Source organism: Pundamilia nyererei, unplaced genomic scaffold (genome assembly GCF_000239375.1).
Source record: "Pundamilia nyererei isolate P.nyererei 1_Seehausen unplaced genomic scaffold, PunNye1.0 scaffold00024, whole genome shotgun sequence".
NCBI lineage: Eukaryota > Metazoa > Chordata > Actinopteri > Cichliformes > Cichlidae > Pundamilia > Pundamilia nyererei.
In genome coordinates, this window is record NW_005187425.1 from 4,265,284 (window position 1) to 4,287,815 (window position 22,532).

Genomic DNA, 22,532 nt, shown 5'->3' on the forward strand with positions numbered 1-22,532 from the left:
ATATATCTCTGAGTTATGGACATCCACGACACAATAATAGCTTGAGAAATAAGACAATTCCCCTCTGTCTCAATCTGCAGAATATTACAGGGAATGACAGGCTAATCAATTCTCCCAGAGCGCTGAATGGGTGTCAGAGTCCTGCAGTTATCAATATTCATCTATCTGACAATGTGAGGGTTGACCTTTCGGAAATGCTAAACACAGCTATCCAAGGTGAGGCATACTCTGCAGAATGGCAGGAAAGGTTGAGAAGATGAATCCTGAGACAACACACATTATACAGTGAGGGACATACAGTAAATAGCATCCTCTGCTGGAGGTAATCCCATGCCAATCACAGGGGGATGGTTTTGTTCGTCAGTAGTTTGTGGAATTTTACTCATTATAAAGCAAACACTACTGAACTTTATGGATAGTAATTACTACATTAAGAAATCAACTTGGAGTTCTTAAGCTCCCCCAAATGTCACAGCACCAGCTGCAGCACAAAAACACAAGAGGGTGAATCTGAAATTAGAAATGCAAGATGTTAGTTTTAAGCAGAATTGGGGATGCATCTGAGGGGATGAAAAATTGATTGAAAAGTGAGGTGAACAATACGAAAAGTGAGAGAGCAATGCCCAGTGGAATGCAAAATGCCCTAGTTTCCAGCTTTCAAGCAATCCTCTCCCATCCTTAACAGTTAAAAATAGTGCGTGACACATTATGCCTAGTGAAGGCATTAGTGAAACAGACCTGATGGCAGGTTTCCATTAACTTGCTTCCCTTTCCCCACCTTGTGCACGACCTGCAGGAAGATCCCAGGCATGAACACATACACGGCAGAGCAGCCTGACAAAGAACAAGAGGTCATCCCGTCAGTGACCTCCATAGCCGTCCCAAACCCTGAGGGGGACAAGCTGACCGCACTGGATCACGTGGATGTACAGCTGGACTCAAAAAGCAGAGGTGTGTAGCGCTTTGTTAAAGCTACAGGCTTTATTCAGCTTGTATCAGTTTTTTAAGCAACAAAATAGGTGTCATCTTCCCAGGCAGCCAAGCCGGCGGTGTACTTGTCACTAAAACTGCACAATTACTTACCTGATAGAATTGAGGTAACTGGAATTTTATTTGTAGTGCTAAGAGCAATAACAAAATGACATTTAGAAGATTTGTTTCTTTTCTGGGACATTATCGCCATTAATTTGGAGATCCCACAGAAAGCATTGTCAACAGTCTTTAAAATTTTTTTTATTCAGAATGAACTATAAAACACGGTTTACAGCAGTGTCTGTGAAGAAGCCAAACAGGGCACACTTACTTTACGGGCTATAATTGAAGGGAGCAAATGTAGATAATGAGTTCAAAGAGGATTATCCTGGTGGAATCTTCTGGACAGTCATGGCAGGAGCGAAAGTGAGAGTTACTTAAAGTGGAAATTCACAGAGAAACTGAAATAATGAAACTGTGCAACATAAATCTGGTATTTCTTGTTGACTAGTACGCTCTTCCATTAAGAATCATAGTTTTGAACATGTACATTGACAAACGCATAATGCTACACCTGATACATTTTTATTGTATGATTCCCAGAAGACGTCTTGTTTGATACTGTATGTAGCAGTGTCTTCAGTAAAGATGAACCAAATGTTTGGCAAAAAAAATGACTAGCCACGTGCTAGGAAATCAGAAAGCTATATCTTAATCGCGACATGCTAAAACTGTGTTCACTGAAAGGCATCGTGTCTTTATTTGTAAATAATAAATATTTGAAACATGTCGCAGTCAGGAGCGCTGGCCACAAGTTAAAGTTTGCTGACTTGATATTCACTTACTATTAAGTGCCAATTCTATTTTTCCTCCCCGTGTATTGTCAGACGAGTTGCCAAGACAGAGTTATTATTATGTGTTATGTATTTATGTATTTGCCAGCCTGACTTTGGCACAGTGAGGTATTAGCACGCACAGGTAAGCGAAGCACAACCAAGTGTGAGCTAAAGTGATGAGAATGTCTCGGTGAATTATTTGACCCAATAAAATAATTAGTACAGCTGCAAAGAAGCAGAGTGGTGAAAGCATTTTCATCAAGAAATATATATGAAGTTCCGGTTGATTTACCTCCACGCGTAGCTAAACAATCGACCCATCCAAGATAAATGTGTTTGCCTGCAAAAATACACCCTCATGCAAATAGCATACATAAAATTCCTCCCGTGTCGCTTTCCTTTCTTCTCCCTCGCCAGGCTACCTGCCATCTCACACAGACATCAAGCTCTCTGATGAAGCACCCCATGTGTTTTAATGTTGAGAGTCTATGACCGACTCGAAAGCAATACATCTTCTTTGGCAGTTACTTCCAGCAAGCTATGAAACCACGGTCACAATGAATGGTCTCGAGTGTTTTGCTACCCATGCATGGATGGACCAGTTCACACTGTGCTGCCTAATCCCTCTGAGGAGACTGTACAGATTTATACTTGCTTCTTGAAAAGGAACACTTTTTGACTGAAATACTTGTATTTTTGCAAGGACACTGATCTTTTTATGTAAATAATGTACATCCATAATGGAAGAAGTCTCAGCTGGTTACAGCTGCGCCTGCCCAAATATGAAAATATCAAATGGGAGTGATGTGTAATCATATCTCAAAATATTCTACCGTTTCTGTTTTTGGACTTGTGTTTGTGGAGTTTACTTTATTTAACTATGTGGAAATAGCTTATCTGAGTAAGACAGTGAGGGAAGCAGATTCATTAAGCTCTGTACAATCAGTAAATCTTATCAGGAGATTCTCATCAAATGAAAGCTTGCAATATCCAGGAGATGAAGGAGAGCTCCTAGTCCCAGATCTGTGTATTCCATCAAGCCTGCCTCTGTGCCGCTCAAAATGTTATAATATGTGTCATAACAAAAATAAGAACAGAAGATTACAGTAGATGGGTATGCACAGCAGATGAAAATCCGAGCAATCCCTCTTGTCTAGTAGACTCAAATAAGTCATTTTGGTGACAATGAAGGCAGCGGAATGAATGCTAACGTCATAAATGTTACCCTGCTTTAACACGAACAACACATTAGTGCTCTAAATCATTGTTTTGGGCTATTATTGCAACGGTAGTCTTATATTTGATTGTCATACGGTCAACTTTAACTGTTGCACAAAACAGTGACTTTTACACTTTGTATTTATTCATTGCCAGAAGCATTTCTGGTGTATTCGGGTTTCTATACAGAGAACAAAATGTAAATTTTCAGAATAATAACACTGCAGCAGACACTCACTGTAATGCAGTAAAAAAAACCCACTAAATTTACACTTTAGTTATTAGATCAAGGTTTATTTTCAGTTTGTCGCCTCCTTGACACAATTATTACTTACTTCTTTGAACTGCTGGTACTGTGAAGGATGTGGTGCCTTTTTATAGGAAAAGAGTGAAACTGTGGATTTTTGGATTATTGTAATTCACTTTTTATTTACTCTGGACTGTTTATGATATTAAGATGATACCGACATCTACACATAGCATTTCCTCGGTTTACTGCAATGCACGGGAGCCTGCAGTCTGTTTAAGGTTTACCCCCAAGGACTCGGCGGACAAAAGCCTGCAGATTTGTTCATCTCGTTCGCTGCAAGGGACACAGAGATAGAGAAGACATATCTCCTGTCAACAAGGCTCAGCCTACGCACACTGCTTTGGTCAGCTGCTGTCTCTTTGGGATAAGTACTAAAGTTCTTCTTCATCAAACTTTTCTTTTTAAGTGTTGTCAGCATCATATGTCAGTAAGACAAATTGACTAGAGGCTTCTCCATACTTCTTCCCTCCAATCCTCCAATTGAGCCTGAAGCATAAATAAACTCGTCTTCAGACAAACTCTCATCTCTCCACATGGTCATCTGAAGATTTTTTTTTTCTTTGTGCTTGTTATTTATTTAACAACTATTTTTTGTTAAGTCCGAATAATTAACCTGTGAATACGATTGTGAACATATTTGCATGACCTTTTTTTTCTATTTCAAGCTACCTAAATATGTCTTAGGTAAAAAAAAAAAAGAAAAGAAATGTTAACAATGTGAACTGGAAAATGTTATGTTTCTCAACGGGCTAGACTAATCATTCATTATAAGTGATGTGATTATTCAGTGGGTTGTTACTGTGTTTTTCATTTGATCTTGCAGAAGTAACCATAATTACATAAATAATAAAGAAGAAACACAAAAGGATTGCAGTGTGGCTGCTATATTTCTGCTGTTTAAACCACGTAGTTAGCTCGCAGGCTATGCAAAGTCAATCAGCAAGGCTCATGAGGAGCAAAAGTAAGGCTCTACCCTAGCCGACTGTGAGTCTATCACAAATTGGTACTTTTGATTGATAGGCACGCTCACATTGTAGAATTAGTTGCTTCTTCTTCTTTGTCTCTTAACAAGTGTTGCTTAGCATGCCTGAAGTTTCAGTGCAGCCATTTGCATAATACAATGGGGCAGAGCGAGAGGACAATGAAAAGCACCAAGTAGCCTGGAGTGATTCTAATGGGATAGTTCCTTGGCTCTCCCACTGTGCAACAAATTAATTATCCCCTCTCCAGGAAATCAACACACACACACACACACAAAATCAACAAGGAAGATTTTCCCAGTCTGGGTAGCACCTTGAATGAAAAATGTCCCACAACAATAACCCACAGCAATATTGTGTTAGCCACAGTGTGAAATTGATGAGCATGTTTCCTTTCATTGAGTGCTACATTACAGTGTCTGGCTGCAGCGAATCATCCATTAGTGATTGTCACCGTTCAATTTGATTGTGCACTGCCGAACATCCCAGGGCAGTTAGAGAAAGGCCTTGGTGTTAATTCAGACTGAGAGCAGGAGCGAGAATAAGACTCTCGGGGCGTTGATGGCTGTTGGAGTGATGAAGATTGGTGTGCGATATGAAGCCGTTGAAGTGGCAAACAAAATGCAAAACACAGAAACAAGGTCCTGGTTGCTGCAGCTTTGTGTGTGAAGACATATTTCAGCCAATCAACCACAGTGTTTTATGCTCCAATCTCACTGTCTTTCACATTTCTTTTGTAACTCAGAGAAGAAATCATACTAATACCCCCGTACTAACATCTGCTTTTCATCACTTGACCACAGCCGTAGTAATTGTTCCCATTAAAAAGAAACCAGCTATAACTGGCAACTTGAATGATAGAGTGTTAGAGGTAAAATGAAGCTCAGTCTAAATGTCAGATGGGAATCTTCACATGGGTGTTATCACACTTCTGCCCATTAAATCTGACTTCAGAGCCTCTGTGGGATCATTAAAAGTGCTGTGGTGAGCCTGATACACTGGCTGCTACATGGCACCTGTGTTTCAGATAAGGCTGTGGTGGTGCTGTTAAAGAGAAGCTTCTCGAACCCTTTGGTTTTTAGGTTTGTGTCATGACAACCCCAACATTTTTTGTAAGCACTGCGAGCCATTTCTTACATGTTCCACTGTTAGGCTTACTGTGGGTGTATGCATAATACAAAACATAATTCCATATAAAAATACATTTATTTTGAACAATTTCAAAATGGCAATTTGTTCACAGTAAGAAATGTGATTCCAAACAAGACGATTTTATATAATCGACAAAAAGGAACAATATCATAGAAGTTTCATGTTTCATGCACAACTCTGGGCAAATGCACAACTAGACTATAAGACAAGGTGTTTAATAGTTTGTTTAATGTGTCAAGTAAAGTTTAAAATCACAATGATATATATTTATATATATATATTTATATATACAGTACTTGCTCACCCCAATAAAAGTCTTTTATAGTCTTTTATCACAGATAATTAGGGCATGCTACTGTAAAAAAAAAAAAAAAACAAACGAAAAAAAAAAACAACCCCCAATGAAATTAAAAAAGTGGACATACATCTTGCTGTGAGACTTAAAATCAAGGAAAGACACAACTGCCTGCTCAGTGGGCTGCCTTAACGACAATGTATGACGATGCTAGTGTACAGATTTAAATTCCATCTTATTCTATGTACATGTTGTCGATATTTCCCCTTGTAAGGCCAGACTTTCATGATGTTGTATACCATATTCTGAGAAACAGTCATTGAAAGCACCATGTTATCTAACAGAGAAGAAACATACATCCCTGTCTTATACTCTTTACCAACAGTCACATATGTATGCATAAGCATTATATCTACAACTCAAAGACCTCTAGTTTTAGGATGGTAATGTTTAGCTTGAGCATAAAGTTGAAGAGGTTAATAGAATAAATTATATGATTTAAAAAAAAATCAAACAATCTATTATATTTTTGTCTTATATTATAGTCACACTCAGGAAAACAGTGACGTGAGCCAAAATTACTGAGACTGTGTACAATGATGATCTTGTCACCTGAAATGATTGTTTCAAAGACAGGGACCAGGTTTGCAACCACTCGCAGTCAGTTGCCTTTGGTGGATGAAGACAGCAATAAAACGGTCAGTCTGCTTTCAGTTTGAATGTAGCTGGCTCTACATACACAGAAATTCACATTAAACGGAAATTCACACAAACTATTTACAGAGTTCAGCCAGAACCTCATAGATCTGAAACGGAATTTCCTCCACAAATAATGACATCATTGCTGCAAAATGACAGAGATGGTCAGCAACCTTGCTTTCATATAGAGATATAACCAGAATACAACTTGTTGGCAACCAGTTGAGTCATGTCTCCTATTTCAAAGAGATGCGCCGCAGATGAGTTGTGCTCATTGGTGCAGACTGACTCAGATTGATTGCATTGTGTTGCAATCTGTGTTTATAAATTAGACTGCAGTTTTATGCAAACCTTTGCTAACCTGTCTGAAGGTGACTGCACTCAGTCTGAGTCAGGCCATGATTGTTTAGAGACAAAGGTTGAAGGTGTTGCATGCTCAACTTCTGCTTCTTATTTGCAATTGGTCGCCAAATGCAAAAAAAATCTGATGCAATCACAAGGCCACCACCCATTTTTCATAGTCATAATGGGGTTGCAGTGCTAGTTTTATACTAGTGCAACTGAGCTATTATGAAGGAAGAGCAGAATGTAATCTGCCCCATCATGCAAGTCTTTGTTGGATGGGTTGACTATCCATTAAAGCTGTGTCCGCACAACAAGTGATTCTCAGCAGTGCTGTGACCAGAGACCACAAAGTCAACCTCAAGTGACTATAGATCAAAAAAACTGCTAACAAAGCAAAGTGGACAAGTCCAAGATAAACTTTTCTCAAAATTGAGGCAATCGATTGAAGTGACTACCAGAGAGATGCTGGTGATTGACTTACAACCTGGTAATCAATACAGAGCATAACCGAGGCAACCAGAGCCTGGAATGATCGCTAGCAACCAACTGTTGGTTTCAGATGCATGAATTGCTCATTGTGTGGACACGGCTCTTCAGGATGTAATAAAGAGGAAAAAGTAAACAAAAAGTATGAATAAAGTAAAATATTGTAATTGACAGAGTTGATCATTTTTAGTCAAATTAGTATGATAGAGATAAATATGAATGCAGCAGAACCTTTTTATTAGATGGAATCAGTATGTTTAGTAGTATTCTAATATTCCCACAGGGCTGTCTCCTTACGACAACCACTGAGAAATCAATGTCGAGTTTACAAACTATAGTAAAGCCTATCCATCCTCTCTCTAGTACTAACCTCTCCATTAATAATATCCTCCTTCTTATTAACATTATACCCATATATTCCTAACACTGTTTTCTCTAGAAGGGCACCTACCAAAGCTTCCGGGGTATTTGTTTTCTAGTGCCCGGCCATGTATTTCCCAAATACTATACAAAAGGAGTAAAACAATATTTAAAGCAGCACAACATCATCTGAGTATTCATAATATTAATAATGTTCATATTAGCAATGTAGGATCCATGGCATGTGGTAAAGAGCGAGGGAGTCTTGACGCCACTTACTTTTTGCTTGTTGCTGCACTTATTAACACATTTCAGCATTAACTGTCCCCAAACTAGAGGCCCTGTAGTCTGGCTCAGTGGATTCATCTTTATCATCTGGTATTGTAAACTAGATGCTTATTCTATCCACATGAATAAAAAAAAACATGTCTCAGAACGATAGCAGCTATTGGCATGAAAACAAAGAAGGAAAAAAAAGACCAGTAAATAAAACTATTTCAGCACAATTGAAACACAACAATCAGTACTTACTCTGTAACAGAGCTCATGTCTTAGACATTAGTACAGTTTGGAAATTCCCTTGTAACAATTCTCTCCATATTTCTGCCAATTCCACCTGAAAAAAAGAAGAAGAGGTGAACAAATTATTAAACTGAGTAAATAAAATAGCAGGGGACTGCTGTGGCATGATTTGGGTTTTTTGTGTTTTTTAATTAAATGGCTTGTAGAGGCTTTTATATTTAATTGCATCATTCATACATTTTGCCTGAAACAAACTAAAAGAACATGGCTTATCCGAGCAGGGCTGAGCTGGTGATGACGGTAGGCTGATAAGATACAATCGCCGTGACAAGTGCGGTCATTCAGATCGTGCAGACACTGGCTTATTCGAAAGTTGAACTTCAGCGTCTCAAACATCTCAGTTCAATAAATTCAGCCATTTGTATAGAGCAGCCTGAACCTAATTTCATGTTCATTCTCATAAGTAATAACCTGCAATAAATTCATTAAGGTGGAGACCTGGCTGTCAGTTCAGATTTACAAAAGACATACAGATTTGTTTTAGCTTTAAATTAATCTTATAAGAGGGATGTTTTAAGAGTAAAACTTGTGTAGCCTGCAGCAAATTGAGTATTTAATATAAAAGATAAAATGAGCTTTAAAATTGAGATCGGAATTCTAGTGCTTTTTAAAATGAACCAGAAACAGTAACTGTATATTAACTAAAGTGAGCTCTTTCACCTCTATAAAGCTAAAAGCACAGCTCAAAGAAATGAGCAGAACACTTGATTGTCACAGTATAACACAGTCGGTTAAACATCAAGTTTATCAGTCTGTTCAGTTAGGAAGCATAAACTATTGTAAATCCATTTCACCTGCTTTGGTAACAGTGAAAGTGACAACAGGTTCACTGGAGAGGCAACAACAAGACAGCTGCTAAAAAAGGAATGTTTCTGCAGGAGGTGGTCACAGACAGTTGCTCTCTCCTTATCCCCCCCGACTGATTTTTCTCTTATTTTGCTTTTTATTAGTGTCCTTGTCACTACTGGTAGCATGAAACAATACCTGCAGCCCATTCAGGCTGCACAGGTAGCTGCCCCAGGATGGCGCATCCATACATGCCATCACAAAAACTTTGGTGTATGTCTAAGGACAGTCTCAAGATTGTGGACATGATACCAAAAGACTGGCTAATACATGCAGAGAGGTGGACAAGACCGAAGAAGGGCATCAACCAAGAAGCAGGATCGGCCTCTGCTCCTGTGTGTGTGGAGAAACAGGGGGAGCACTGCCAGAGCCTTACAGAATGACCTCTAGTGGGCTCATTGTGCATATTTCTGACCAAACTGTCAGGAACAGACTACGGGAGACTGGGATGAAGGACTGAAGTCCTTTAGTGGGACCTGTGCTCACAGCCCACCACCGTGCAGCTTGGCTGGCATACGCCAAAGAATGCAAAAATTGGCAGTATCCACCTCTGATCCCCTGTTGGCTTCACAGATGAAAGCAGGTTCGCTCTGACAATGAGTCAAAGAGTCTGGAGACACCATGGGAAACTTTATGATGTCTGAAACATCATCCGGCATTACAAGTTTTCGCGTGGGTCAGTGATGATCTTATCCTTATCCTTGCAAGGTCATACAGACCTGCATACACAGACTGCTGTTTGGTACCAGGAGGGAATCCTCAGAACTTTTGTCAGACCCTATGCTACATTGCTCTCATGTGTCCAGAGGGCATTTAAGGCAGTGATACACTGACTGGCTCTCATATTACCAGGCCAGGGCTGATGATTTTGGTTACAATTGATGTCGTTGCATCATTTTGTTTGCAACAAATTATAGATTATACATCAGTAAATAGTTACAACTTAGATATGTCATTCATCAAGATGTGGTGTTTGACTTAAGCGTTTCATGGATTTTTTTTGAGCAGTATACTTATTTCCTTCTGTCTGGATGGCTGCTGTAAAGAGACAGAAATGAGTTAATATGTTTTCAGACATGTTAACTTCCATTTCTATATCAAATGATTCTTATTCTAGTTAGGTTTTGTTTCAAATCTAGATGGTTCTATTTTATTTCAGACCAATACATAACAAACATTACTAATGAAGCTGCAATGAACCATTTTTGTGGCTGCTTTGGAAAGCAAAAATAATTAATATACAGATCTGTTCAGATTTATGTGGCCAATTGTTTTTCAGTAAACATGTTACTTTGCACAACCAGTTGTTACAAAATAACACGATCCCCTCTTTCAGCTCTGTGTTTGGTCTCCTATAAAGTTTTTATAGCTGCAAAATGTCTCAGTATTTTTGCCATCTAACTTTTAATCTTGACTACTTGCTGTTTGGTGCTGAGCTGCTGGTGTTTTTAGAGCTTTTTCACAATAACAGTGGACTCAACATGCTAGTTGCAGATTGCATAGCTAAGGTTAAGTCCACTGTAAAGCCCTGCAAAGCTGAGGGGAGCTGCAGAGTCAGAGGTTAATTCTCTGTAGGTTCATCAATAAGAACACCTTTCAAGCTGTCCTGTCACATTGCCTTTTGACACACTATTATTAGAAAACAACTCAGAATCGATTTAAGGATGTCACTTAAGAGTAACCATCAATGGAGCACATGCAGGATACACCCGAGACTGATAGCTGTGACCAATTATGTAGCCGAATGAGAGGTGCTCTTCAAAAGTTACTGCTTCAGTGTTTTGTCTCTTTGACCAAGAGATGACATTTGATACTCCTACACTGAGTCTAGTGAATTCAGGTGTAATTTTTGGAGGTTACATGCAGTACAAGCCTCATCCTCCTTTCAAAAACAGTTTCCTTTTTCCTCATACAGCATCAATTTTGTACGTACAAATGCTAATCAGTGAATTCTAACTTGTCTTCCTTAGTTGATTGCTAGGTAGACTGGTCCTGACAACTTCCTGTCTTGTATAATGTATCATACATGAATCCCCTTTCCAGCATAATTAATCCCCATTTCAACTCAACTGTAATTTTCTACGGAGCCCATATGAGCTGTCATTTTAATCATTTAGTATTAACATATATCAAATGAAAGTCCTTAACTAAGCTGCCAAAAAAATGTTCATTTAAGTCTGTCAGATACTGCTTGAAACATTCAAATCTTCCTTTTAACCTTCATGAATTCTGACTGTAATTTTACTTAATAGCTTCAGCGGCATTGTGACAGCTACCAGTGATAAGAGATTCTTCTTCGTTTTAAAGCATGTAAGGATATTTGGACTAAAGTGAGGACACATAAAATCACTGAACCCACACATTAATTAAATTAAACTCTCTAAGGAAATATTTCCCACTGGCTGGTGGAAGACCTGCCTTACAAGACATGGAAGGTTCAGTACTGTATAACAAATGTGCTCTATTTATTCCACATTTTTAAAAAGAGTTCACAAAATTGTGTAGGTAAATCATCGATGGCAATACTCAAAACAGATTAACAATCATATTAATCCTGCAGTAAGCTGAACAGCGACTTGGACTAACAGATGGTAGACTTTATAACGTTCCTGTAAAATAGTGAAAACCGAATACAGCAGACTCAGCTTTCTGGGAACATTTATATCTCAGCCAGAATTGGAATACATGAAAATCAAACCAAGCTGATGAGTACTAATGAAATCTTTAAGCAGCAGGTTGTAAATTCATTTAGCATAGCGAGCCACAGATTAAAGGCCCCATGCTGCTCTGCCCTTTTCTAAATAAACACTCTCGAAAGCAACTAAAAAGGAGTCAATTTGTTTCAGATCAGCAAGGACTTGGTTGAAACAGCTGAGAAATGAAGAACAGCCAAAGTGCTGAGTGACCAGAAAAAAGGCCTGCAGCCCACATGTCTGTGTCAGGAGCACTGCAATGCTAGTTTTGTCAAACAGTCCACACCGTCTGCAGGGACTGAATAGTTCTCATCTAAAAGACATCACAGCGGATGTCAAGCATAGCAATCAAAAAGTTAACTTGTCATGGTGATATCTGGTTTCTGTGCAGATGCTGCAGTTGTGCTCGGGCTGTGCAAATTGCAAAAATATGACACACAGCATTGATAAAGACGTCGCAGCACCTCAGACACGCACTGAATTCTAATGTATTTTTGAGTAGTTTCACTAAAAAAATAAAAAACATGCCATTTTAAATAAGAGCAAAAAGAACATCCTCGTATTTTGAGTCTACGCTATATTAAATTTCAGATTTATTCAAATGCTCAGTGATGTTTTTTAGGGCAATAAAAAGTTAATCAGCATCTGTCTTTTACAATAACATTCAGCCTTTAAACCCCGTATTAATAAAATACATATTATTACATTAAAAAATAATCACAGTAGGTTCTCATATACTCTTAATGTGGGCCTGAAATAAAAGCTTGCATCATGATACACTGTCTCTTCAATGATTGAAAGCAACAAAGTACATTCGTGGGGAACTTATACTGTTCTTGACTATTTGACATTTATACTATATGTTTACACACTATGTTTTAACATAAAGTAGGTCCAGCATTTTATTGAAATATATGATCTAACATGTTAATACAGTATGTAGAAACAGAGCTTGCACAATTGGAACAAGCTTGAAAGTGAATATTTGATCTGATCATCTTTAACTCTCTTAGCAGCATTCTTGTAATTTCTTTAAGTAGTCTTCAGGAATAGTTCTCCAGGGTTCTTGAAGGACTTTCAAAGCTCTTATTTGGATGTTGGCTGCCTTTTGTTCCTGTTCTCTATCAAGATGATCCCAAAATGCTTCAACAATGTTGAGATCTGGACTCTGAGGAGGCCAATCTGTGACTGCTACTATTTCAATTTGTGCTTTTTCTATCCTGTAGACACTCACTGTTGTACCTCACTTCTGACCTCCTCCATTCATATTGATTATGATTTGAACAAAAAACTTCAAATGTGGACTGATTACTCCATGAGACCAGTTTCCTCAACTTTTTGTTAAGGATACACTGCACAGCTCGTTGCGATCTGCCAGGTTTTTAGCTAATAGCACCGTAAGAATCATCTTGTTGTTGCAAAAAGTAATATTTTGTGTTTTTCAATCTTTATTGTTAACATTTTTCATACAAATTACATTTTTTGACAGGCTAACAAAGTGCCAAACAATACAATTTAAAATTGGTTCTTTGTTAGGTTTTCTGTGATGTGTAGATGCAACACTGTTAATTCTGTAAGCCAAGAGCCTTTTTAAGCTTAAATGATTTATACCTCAGTGTTAAGTGGTTCATAAAAATACTCTGAAAATGGTCAGGTACAAGAGCTGTACTGAAAATAAGTAAAAAAGCAACCAATGTCAAAAGAAAAACTTTGAAAGACCTTCAGAAAGCCTGGCGAATTATTGCTCCTGACCATTAAAAAAAAAATTAGACATAGCATGGGTACTTGGAAGCAACATATATAGAAAAGAGGGATGCCTCACAACTTTTGCACAGTAGTGCAGCCTCATTAGAGTGTAGATTTTATGCCACTACTCCATTAGTAATAATTACAGCACATTTTTCAACAACACAGTCACAGTTTGCCTGCAGTAAAGGCATTTTGAAAGGATTACCTATGTTCCTCGCCTCCAGCTCTTTTTCCATGAGTTCTTTCTGGGAGGGAAACTCACTGAGCTTGACCTTGGACATGGTGTCATTCTGACCGACTGTGCTTATCACTTCTGGCTCCTTCTCATGGCTGTCCTCAGTCTGGACGTGGACCCAAGGGATTTTCCTAAGAGACAGCAGAGCAATAAAGATGATTAGCTTTTGATTATCAAGTGAGTTCAACAGTATTTACTTCGTTATCTCAATAAACATACCTTTTGAACTTGTAGATGAAGAATGCAGCTAAACCAACAAACACCACGATGAGCAGCATCAGCATGGCCGACCCACTGGGAAGTGAGTTTGAGTCCACAAGTGGTGCTGAAAGCCAAACACCATAAATGAGCACCAAACCTTTTACATAATATGTGTTAAACCCATTCCTTTTTCCTAAACCATGTCCTATTCCAAGGATATTACCCAATGTCATGAAGAGCATATCCCTACATGTTATCCCCTCAGGGCATAAAAAGCACCTTTAGGAGGTCCACTGCTTCACTCCAGGGTTCATACTGCATGCAGCAGTAGCTTATGCATAGTCATAGCTTTATAAATGCTGAGATGCAATATTCAAAGTATTTCCTCTCACTGCCCATCTTTCTCCCCGTCACAAAGAAGCCTATGAAGTCTTTGACCTTTCCGGATCATTTTAAAGGCAACCCAGACCTTTGTATGCAGACACAAATGAAGACAGATCCATTGGTGGATGGAAAGGGTAAAGACACGCGAGGTGATCGACACGTTTTTACGATATGCTAATGACCCGGTGACCCTGTGAATTTCCCGTGCATATCAAACACCTGCTTTGTCAATCATGTGATTGATTGGCTGACTTCAAAGAGAGCTACTGTCTCATAGCCTCAGGTGCAAAACTGGCACTCTGTGAAGGATATTTAAATCCTGTGATATACAGCATCGTCCGTCTCTCAGGAAACACTTTGTCTTTGCCTTGCTTTATTTTTTCAGAGCGTTGTTAAAATTCAATGTCAAACCAGTCTAACGAAGACACATCTTATCTAATGCTCTGTGGATCTGTAGACATGCTGTATTAATCTGCCGTAAAATAAGCCTAGGGCCTGTTTGAGTGTTTTGTTTTCACATATCTCTAAAAGGGTTTCAATGTAACGACTGCTGAAAACTTACCCAGAGTTTGCTGAGTCATGTACACAATAATGCGAATGTCAGCTTTCAGTTCAAACTGGATCAGGCCTTGGTTCAGTGCAGTGACAAAAATATTTGATATCTGTCACAGGATTTTAACAAAAACACACAGAAAACACAAAGGTTTACATTAAAATTTCACGAACAAGCAAGACATTTTTGGAAAAGAAAAGATTGATACAATAATTAGCTCAGCTTAGCATAATGGCCGGTGGCGCCATTGACTGGCTCTCTCCATCGTTCAAAGATTCGCCCGATAATTAACACATTACACTGCATTTCTCTTGCGTTTTGCACTTACTTTGTTTGAGTCCTAGCAAAATAAGCAGTCTGCGGATCTTTTGTGAGCTCAAAAGCTTTTGCTCAAGATCATTTAACAAAAAGAAATAAAAATCAACTATTCTGACAAAAAGACAGGAGCCTGACGTGGAAGTGGCAGAACTGAAGATGTTAAGAGTTTTACTGAGGATGTAGTGAAGGAGGACGTGCAAGTGCTTTTGTGACAGAGGAGGATGCTAGGGATACGCTAAAAGAAGAAGAAGGAAAACAGAAGAAATAAATACCAACTATGGAAACATGCATACCAACCATATGAACAAACAGTCTTATTATCCTATTAACAGCCTTTAGGTCCTCTTAAATATCTAGCATAAATATAAATACAATGTATCTTTAATGTCCAGGAAACAGCAGCTCTACATAAAAGCTGACATGATCTACATTATTGTGGCTCTTACCATCTCAAGAGCCGCTTCGCTCCCACTCTTGTGCTCAGTAGATGTCTGCTCATCAGGCAGAATAAAGAGCTCTGCTGTAGTTGGAAGCCCTGGATACAGAGATACCAGCAGCTGATCTTCATGAATCCCAGACACCTGCAGTGACGCGAAAACACGACAGCCAGGTATGGCTTTACTCTGAAGGCTAAATTCACACTAAATAATGTGTCTCCTAAACAAAATAAAAGAAGAACACATGGGTTACAAAACATCATGACTGCTGTGTCATTTTAGCGCACCCGTATAAAATAGTAATGACCCTGAAAGCCATTGGTGTTCGCTGTCAACTGCAGGAAAGATCTCTTAGGAACTGATGTACCTGTGATAGAGCTGTCCGCACCACACGGCCGATGTCCTCCCTCCATTCGGGGATGTCAGGATTGTGCTCATCAAGCGCTGGCGAAAACGACAACAGCAGTGACCTGAAGAACTCTGGAAAAAAGGTGAAGTGATGTCTGTTAGAATATTAACGCTACTTCTAGTTTAGGTTTTGATTAATCTGATGTGCAGTTTTGTCCTTTTTCATTTGGCAACATCTGCCTTGAAGTTAATTGCTCCTCGAGATTTCGTGTTCGCATACCGTGACATTTTATTCATTAGATAAGTCCACGTTGACATCAACGTGGCGAAGCTTGCAGCGCTGACCGAGAGGCATCACACTTTCCCTGAGATAGCATATTGCATATTCATGTAACAGGCATCTCTCCAATTAAAGTGCTTTGAAGACTGTCTCCCCCACTCACCTTTAACAGTTGTAACTTTTGAATCCTGCATTACAGTGCTCCCAGAAGCAACCTGGACCGTGACCTTGCTTTTTCCTTCGCTCTGAAATGTGTGGGAGATGCTTCCCTCCAAGGTTATAATGGGCTGGATTTCAAAAGGAAAAACACAGAGAAATGCACAGAAAAAGCTGCATCCTCATGGCTGAATATAGAACACTACGTATATCTACTGTATAATGAGGGGATGCTGCGCTGAACACAATCAATCTCAGGCAAATATAATCAACCATCCAAGCTGGATCCTCCAGAATGGCACAGGGCAGTCACATACTGTCACTTTTTCCATGATTTGTGGGGAGATCTGTGTAGATTTACACTTTCAGATTACAAACAAGAGCACAAAGACATCAAGGGAGGAGTGGGAAGATGGGGAAAAAAGCAGCAGTAAAAAGGATAAATGCCTTGTGTGTATAGAAGAATGGTGGGAGGAGGTGGAGGAGGAGAAGCGTCTCACCTCAGAGCTGTTGTCAAACCACCAGAAGAAGGTCAATGTTCTGGTGTGGCTCGGCCACACCACTGCAGTCAGATTAGCCTCCTTCCCTCTGACGGCTACAATGGGAGCGGAGAGATACACCCGCTCTAGTGGACCTGCGGCGATGACAAATACGCCATCATATATCCATACATGCATCGAATGAATGCAGCCAGCAAGAAAAGTATTATTGTGATCGCAGTTGATGTACATTTAGCTTCAGGTGTGTGCTTTTGCATTTTTCAAGGTTAAAATGCATAAAAGTAGTAAAACCATGACTGAAATGTAATTCAGCGGGAACGTGACTATCCATGAAAGAAAAGAGGTTTATGCTATCTGCACAGCCTCAGGAATCAGTAATGATGTTTCTTATTCACATACTGGTGATGTGTAAAAACAGTGTGCTGCTGTCAGATCCTTGGCTGTTTTCTGCAGTAGCTGTCACGCGGTAAATCCCAGTCGTTCTGTAGATGTGCTTGATGCCATCATCCGCCCTGCTCAGGTTAGAGTACGTGATCTTGATGCCATCTCCAAAGTCTAGCTGGATGCTGGTCCTCAGCGAGTCTCCCTGTGGACAGATGGTATTACATAGCATCTGTCATCATGGCTTAGGTCAGGATGCTTTCACTTGGACCACATGCAAGGGAAGAACGATCAGTCTGCCGCTGAAGTGCTGGAGCTGAGATGTCATATAGGCTGTGTCATAAACACTTTGAAGGTGAATATGAATGGAAAAAGACAGAAATTCAGCAGAGAAAACAAGTAGAAATGTGAAAAGAGAGACGCAGAGGCAAAAAAGGTCATGAAAGAGTCCCAAAGTAAGATGGAGGAGTTTATAATCTGGTGTCATTTTTCCAGCTGATCACTCAAAAACAGACACATTGCCATCACCAAAGTGTTTTTCATACAAATTACAGAAACTTTAACAACAAACTTTTGGTTTTATTACTCAGGCTTTGAGCTATCTGTAGTGAGATGCCACGCTGAAACAAAAGATCAAATAAACTTCATTTGTGGTGATCAAAGCTATGAAAAATTGCACTTTAAAAACATTCAGCAACACCCTGTCAGGCATTTCAGAAGAATCTAGTTCCAATTAAATTAGTTAACAATAAGATCTCAGGACTAACTTCTTCCTTAACTAACCTCAAGTTGTTTCTTTTTCTTACATTTAATGAACTTACAAAAAGGTGCAAATCTATGTTATGTTAAAAGAGGTAAATTTGAGTGGAACAGGGAACAAGGAAAAACAATGTTTGAGGTGATATTTCATAAATACATCCATTTTTCAGGCTAAAGGTTGTTTTTTTTTGATAACCTTCGAGTTAAAGCCGTTCAAGTTTTTGGGCAATCTATGTAAATCCTACAAGGTACACACATTGCATTCAGATCTGGTTTTTGGTGCAGTAATGTGCTGCTGTGAATATATTAGTCATAAATAGATCAACGTTGTATATATTAATATTTTGAATATCACACTTTTCTCTTTTCTGCATTTGTCTTTTGAAAAAATCAATACATATTTCCCAGAAGAGAAGTCTTACAAAATATTCCTGAGAATAATTTGAGATTTCAGATTACTTTTAAATGAGGTTGGTAACTGCCATCATCATTTCCAGTTCCATCCATTTTTGTAACTGCTTATCCAATTCTGGGTAGTGGAGGAGGGGGCTTAAATCGACGTTCTTTTCTTTGGGTTAGGGTTAGGAAAATGAAACAATGAACACCTCGGAAGAAATTAAGAAACCGCCTTCCTTTCTTTGATGTGGTCTTTTCTATCACTGGCTATTATATTCTTTTTTTCTCTCTCCTCCAAAATGAATCTCAGTCGTGCCTCATGGAGAACTGGATGATGATTCCTCGTAGGCTCCCAGTTCCCGCCGAGCGAGCCAGACCGATGGACGACATCTGGAATCCGATGCTGTTTTCTGGCAGACGATGACGACATCAGCTCAAATAGCTTCTTCAATCTCTTAAACTCATCTGAACTGATGCAGATCCTATTGCCTTTCACATCATGATATTGTAACATGCAGCTTTTCCAGCCCCTCCGTTTTTTGCTTTGTTTATCTTTTTAAACACGCTTATATACGTTTCCTTTCTGGAATCAACTGTACACCAGTTGTTCTATTTGCTGTCCTCTCTGTTGCATACTTTACTATTAATTATGTTTTGTAAGGTGACCTTGATTGTCAGCGCCATTTAGTAAAGTTTTTTATTATTACAATCAACTCTGAAACCAGTTTTCACATTTTTCTTTTACATCTTTTACGTCCCTAATTATTTCAGATCATTTATGCTAGCCTGTAGGCCATCATTAATTGAGAATAACATCCTTTGTAAATGTGTCCATCTCCACCAAGGCACATTGTTTCTTACAGGTTTTAATAGGAGGTTCAGTTTGTCACCATAAATTATATTTAAACAACAAAATATAGTAGCTGAAAAAGAGGACATGGCATGTCTGATTTAATGGGCACTTGAGCAGATCTTTTCTTTAAAATTTGCTCCTACCACCTCCTACCACACACAAATGGAAAAGTATTCAACATAACATCCTCACTTCTATATAACAGCAAGACAAAAGTAAATGAGTCATTCATTTAGCTTAGGAATTAGGGAAAAAAAGCAGGAGAGCACTAGCCTGGGTTTGGTTCATTATGCAATATCTGCTTCTTCTTACACTGCAGTGACTTTTAGGTGTAATAACTCACCTCATTGAGGGAGACCATAAAAGTAACGTTGCTTCCAACAGGGGAACTGAGCTCTCCCTGACTGGTAGACAGCTGGAGGCCCCGGGGTGCTCTGGGACGACACGGCTGCCTCCTGGGCGAGTACACATTCCTCCCTGCCTCCTTACAATTATTGGACAAAACCTTCCGATACCTTTTGAGCATAGAGTAAGTAAAGAGCATTGTCACATCGCATAACAGAACCCAGCATTAGATACATGTTTTACCAGTTTTCAAAAAATAAGGACTTAACTGTTAAGTGCCAGTAAATTTTCATACAGCTCACAGCTATTTACAAAAAGTGGGGAAAAAATGTTTTTCCCAAAAGATTTTTTTTCTTTGTTCACCACTATCACATTTATTTTTTATTTATTTCCGCTTGGAAGATGCTCCTCAGTTTTATTTCTGCAATTTAGTGCAGGAAAATAGCACCCAGCAACAGCACATACTGTGCATTTGGCAGGCTGAAATACAGACCTCTATGAGCACACTTAATTTTGTCAGTTTCCTGAATGTAAAAAAGCTTCATAACCAAAAACCTGTTTTGAATTATTATACATTATGAATTATTATATATTTTAGAATTGGGAAATAATGCAGATTGGGCCCTCCGAGCCCTATTTCTCAACCAATAGGAAGTAAACTATTAATTTCTGTTTATGTACTACACAACATGACAAAAAAGGTGTAATGGGATATTGTTTTGTGATGGACTGAACATTGGGGGCCACTTACCCTGTGCTGTTTAGGAAGCTTTGGCTGGTGCTGCAGCTTTTAGCCGCACCGTTTGGATTAAACCAAAAAGCAGGGGAGCAATTCCCATCTGCCTGGCGCTCCCATCCATAATCACTGCCAAAGCAAAGCAAAACAAAACAAAGCAAAAAAAACTTCATGAAATGATAAACACTGCTACTCAGAGTAATCTAGCTATCCACGCTTTTGTAGTGGGGCAAATGCTTTGCATTTGGAGCTTCATGGCATATTTTAAGACCATAACTAGAGACATGATTGTCAGACATGTGGGATCAAACAGAATTTCAGACAGATGGATAAAAGATATTTAAAATTCATTTAACGATCCATTATTAATTGAATTCTAATAAGTCACTTGACATTATGCAAATCACAGCAGCGCGATGAAAAGTTCTTAACTCCGATCCATATTTTTCAAACTATAATTATATCCGATGAACAGAGTCATATTGGTTATTCTGTAAATATGCCGTGTAAGAGGGATATTAAGCCTTATGAAGTTCTGCAAACTGATACTTTTGTTCTTTTATTACAGCCCTAATTACACACAACTGAATTAGATGTTCAAAGTAGAGAGGCTGTTTGGTAAACATGTGATGAAAGAAATTAAGAGTCACTGGGGATAAAAAAAAAAGTGAGTTACAATATATTCCCTGCTAGGAACACTGAATACAAGCCATTACCATTCGAAATCATAAGCTGTGCAGGGGCATGGCTCTGAGGAATAGATCCTGGAATAGTCTTGGGCCAGCATGCAACGGTTGCCTGGCCTGCGCTTCATATAGATCTGCTTCTCACCCATCACACAGAGCTCTCCCTATATCGCAAAGAAGGAAAGAAAAAAAGCTTGTCTTCTTTTTCACAAGTCTGAAAGAAACAAATGTGCAAACACGCGCTCGAATCGTTAATAAATCAGAAGTGATTAATAATCCTGTTACCTTGTTGTGCAGGTACCATGTCTGATAATCTCCATCCATGCATCTCCTGCTAAAGAGGCCTTTGTAGTCAATCTTAATCAGTTGCCACTCTGACCGATGGCTGAAGTGGCCAAAGAAACTGAAAGATGATGCATAAGAAAAGCAAGATTATCTTGAGACATAGACACGCAGTTTTCTGATATCATATTCAGCACCTGCAATCTGAAGTCTGTCATTAATGTTAACAGGGAACATAAAATTCCTCTTGATTAGAAGTCTAAGTTAATCAGTTGAACCTTTCCTTGTTTATATCAACACAAGAGTTAATTCTTCAGATCTGATATTGTTCTATTCCTCTTGGACGCTACCCATGTGTCTCCTTACGTGATAATATGATTGTCAGACTCTGGCTCCATTAAAACTCCATCCACATACAGAGGAGCCAAGGAGAAGCTGTGGCGGTCCCATTTCTTTCCTTCATCTAGACTGATCCTGCGTAAAGGAAGACAACAACTGTCAGTGGACGAATATCTACCTACCGTTGTTTATCTAGCTGTAGTAGATAAAATTATTGTTTTCTCTGTGCGTGTAACATTAAACAGCACAAGCACACAGGTTACAGAAAGAAAAAGCAAGAACAAAGAAATATGATAAAAGATTTGAGTTCATTTAGCTTTTGCCACGGGTGAAAAATGAAGCACCTTGAATTCTCTTCAATGTGAAAAATTATCTTGACAACAGACTGAACAATAGAACAAATGTTCCTTGGCCCAGGTAGATTTTTGAAGGTGACAACAGAAAAGAGAGATATGACTCAGGTTGTAACATTAGAAATAGATTTGGGGGGTTTCAAATCACCTCTCTCGGAGCTTAATCACATTTGACAGGGCTGTAGTGTGCAGGGACATCAAAGTAGATAGTGTTACAGAGCTCCCACAATATGAGGGACTTATGAGGGCATTCTGAGTCTCATATTTCCACCCTGCTCTACTCCTCATTTACATAAAAGCACTCAAACCATCATATCCAACTACGAGTACAAAGCTGTAACAGACTCTCTTCCGCTGGAAATGACTCTGACGGTTCTGAAGCTGCAGCACCGATACAATAATCATGCAAACTTGGCCCATCAGCATTTTAAAACATTAAATATAATCATATGCTGCAACCCCCCCCC

At 39.0% G+C, this 22,532-nt stretch overlaps 2 protein-coding genes across 2 annotated transcripts in view; one reads left to right on the forward strand and one right to left on the reverse strand.

The window, feature by feature from the left end:
• The window catches only part of LOC102207847 (VPS10 domain-containing receptor SorCS1-like), a 49,815-nt gene extending 45,694 nt beyond the window's left edge, over window positions 1–4,121 (forward strand). The window contains exons 26-27 of the mRNA XM_005727461.1: window positions 797–951; window positions 2,226–4,121. Of these exons, the coding sequence (XP_005727518.1) occupies window positions 797–951; window positions 2,226–2,284 (214 nt within the window). The 3' untranslated portion in view covers window positions 2,285–4,121. The remainder of the gene's footprint in view (window positions 1–796; window positions 952–2,225) is intronic.
• A 1,749-nt stretch (window positions 4,122–5,870) lies between these two features.
• The window catches only part of LOC102208125 (VPS10 domain-containing receptor SorCS3-like), a 51,737-nt gene continuing 35,075 nt past the window's right edge, over window positions 5,871–22,532 (reverse strand). The window contains exons 14-27 of the mRNA XM_005727462.1: window positions 21,740–21,847; window positions 21,377–21,494; window positions 21,122–21,255; window positions 20,421–20,534; window positions 19,668–19,839; window positions 17,335–17,521; window positions 16,936–17,069; window positions 16,443–16,566; window positions 16,019–16,131; window positions 15,661–15,795; window positions 14,906–15,005; window positions 13,978–14,083; window positions 13,729–13,889; window positions 5,871–8,269 (exon numbers count right to left, since the gene is read on the reverse strand). Coding sequence (XP_005727519.1) covers window positions 8,205–8,269; window positions 13,729–13,889; window positions 13,978–14,083; window positions 14,906–15,005; window positions 15,661–15,795; window positions 16,019–16,131; window positions 16,443–16,566; window positions 16,936–17,069; window positions 17,335–17,521; window positions 19,668–19,839; window positions 20,421–20,534; window positions 21,122–21,255; window positions 21,377–21,494; window positions 21,740–21,847 — 1,771 coding nt within the window. The 3' untranslated portion in view covers window positions 5,871–8,204. The remainder of the gene's footprint in view (window positions 8,270–13,728; window positions 13,890–13,977; window positions 14,084–14,905; window positions 15,006–15,660; window positions 15,796–16,018; window positions 16,132–16,442; window positions 16,567–16,935; window positions 17,070–17,334; window positions 17,522–19,667; window positions 19,840–20,420; window positions 20,535–21,121; window positions 21,256–21,376; window positions 21,495–21,739; window positions 21,848–22,532) is intronic.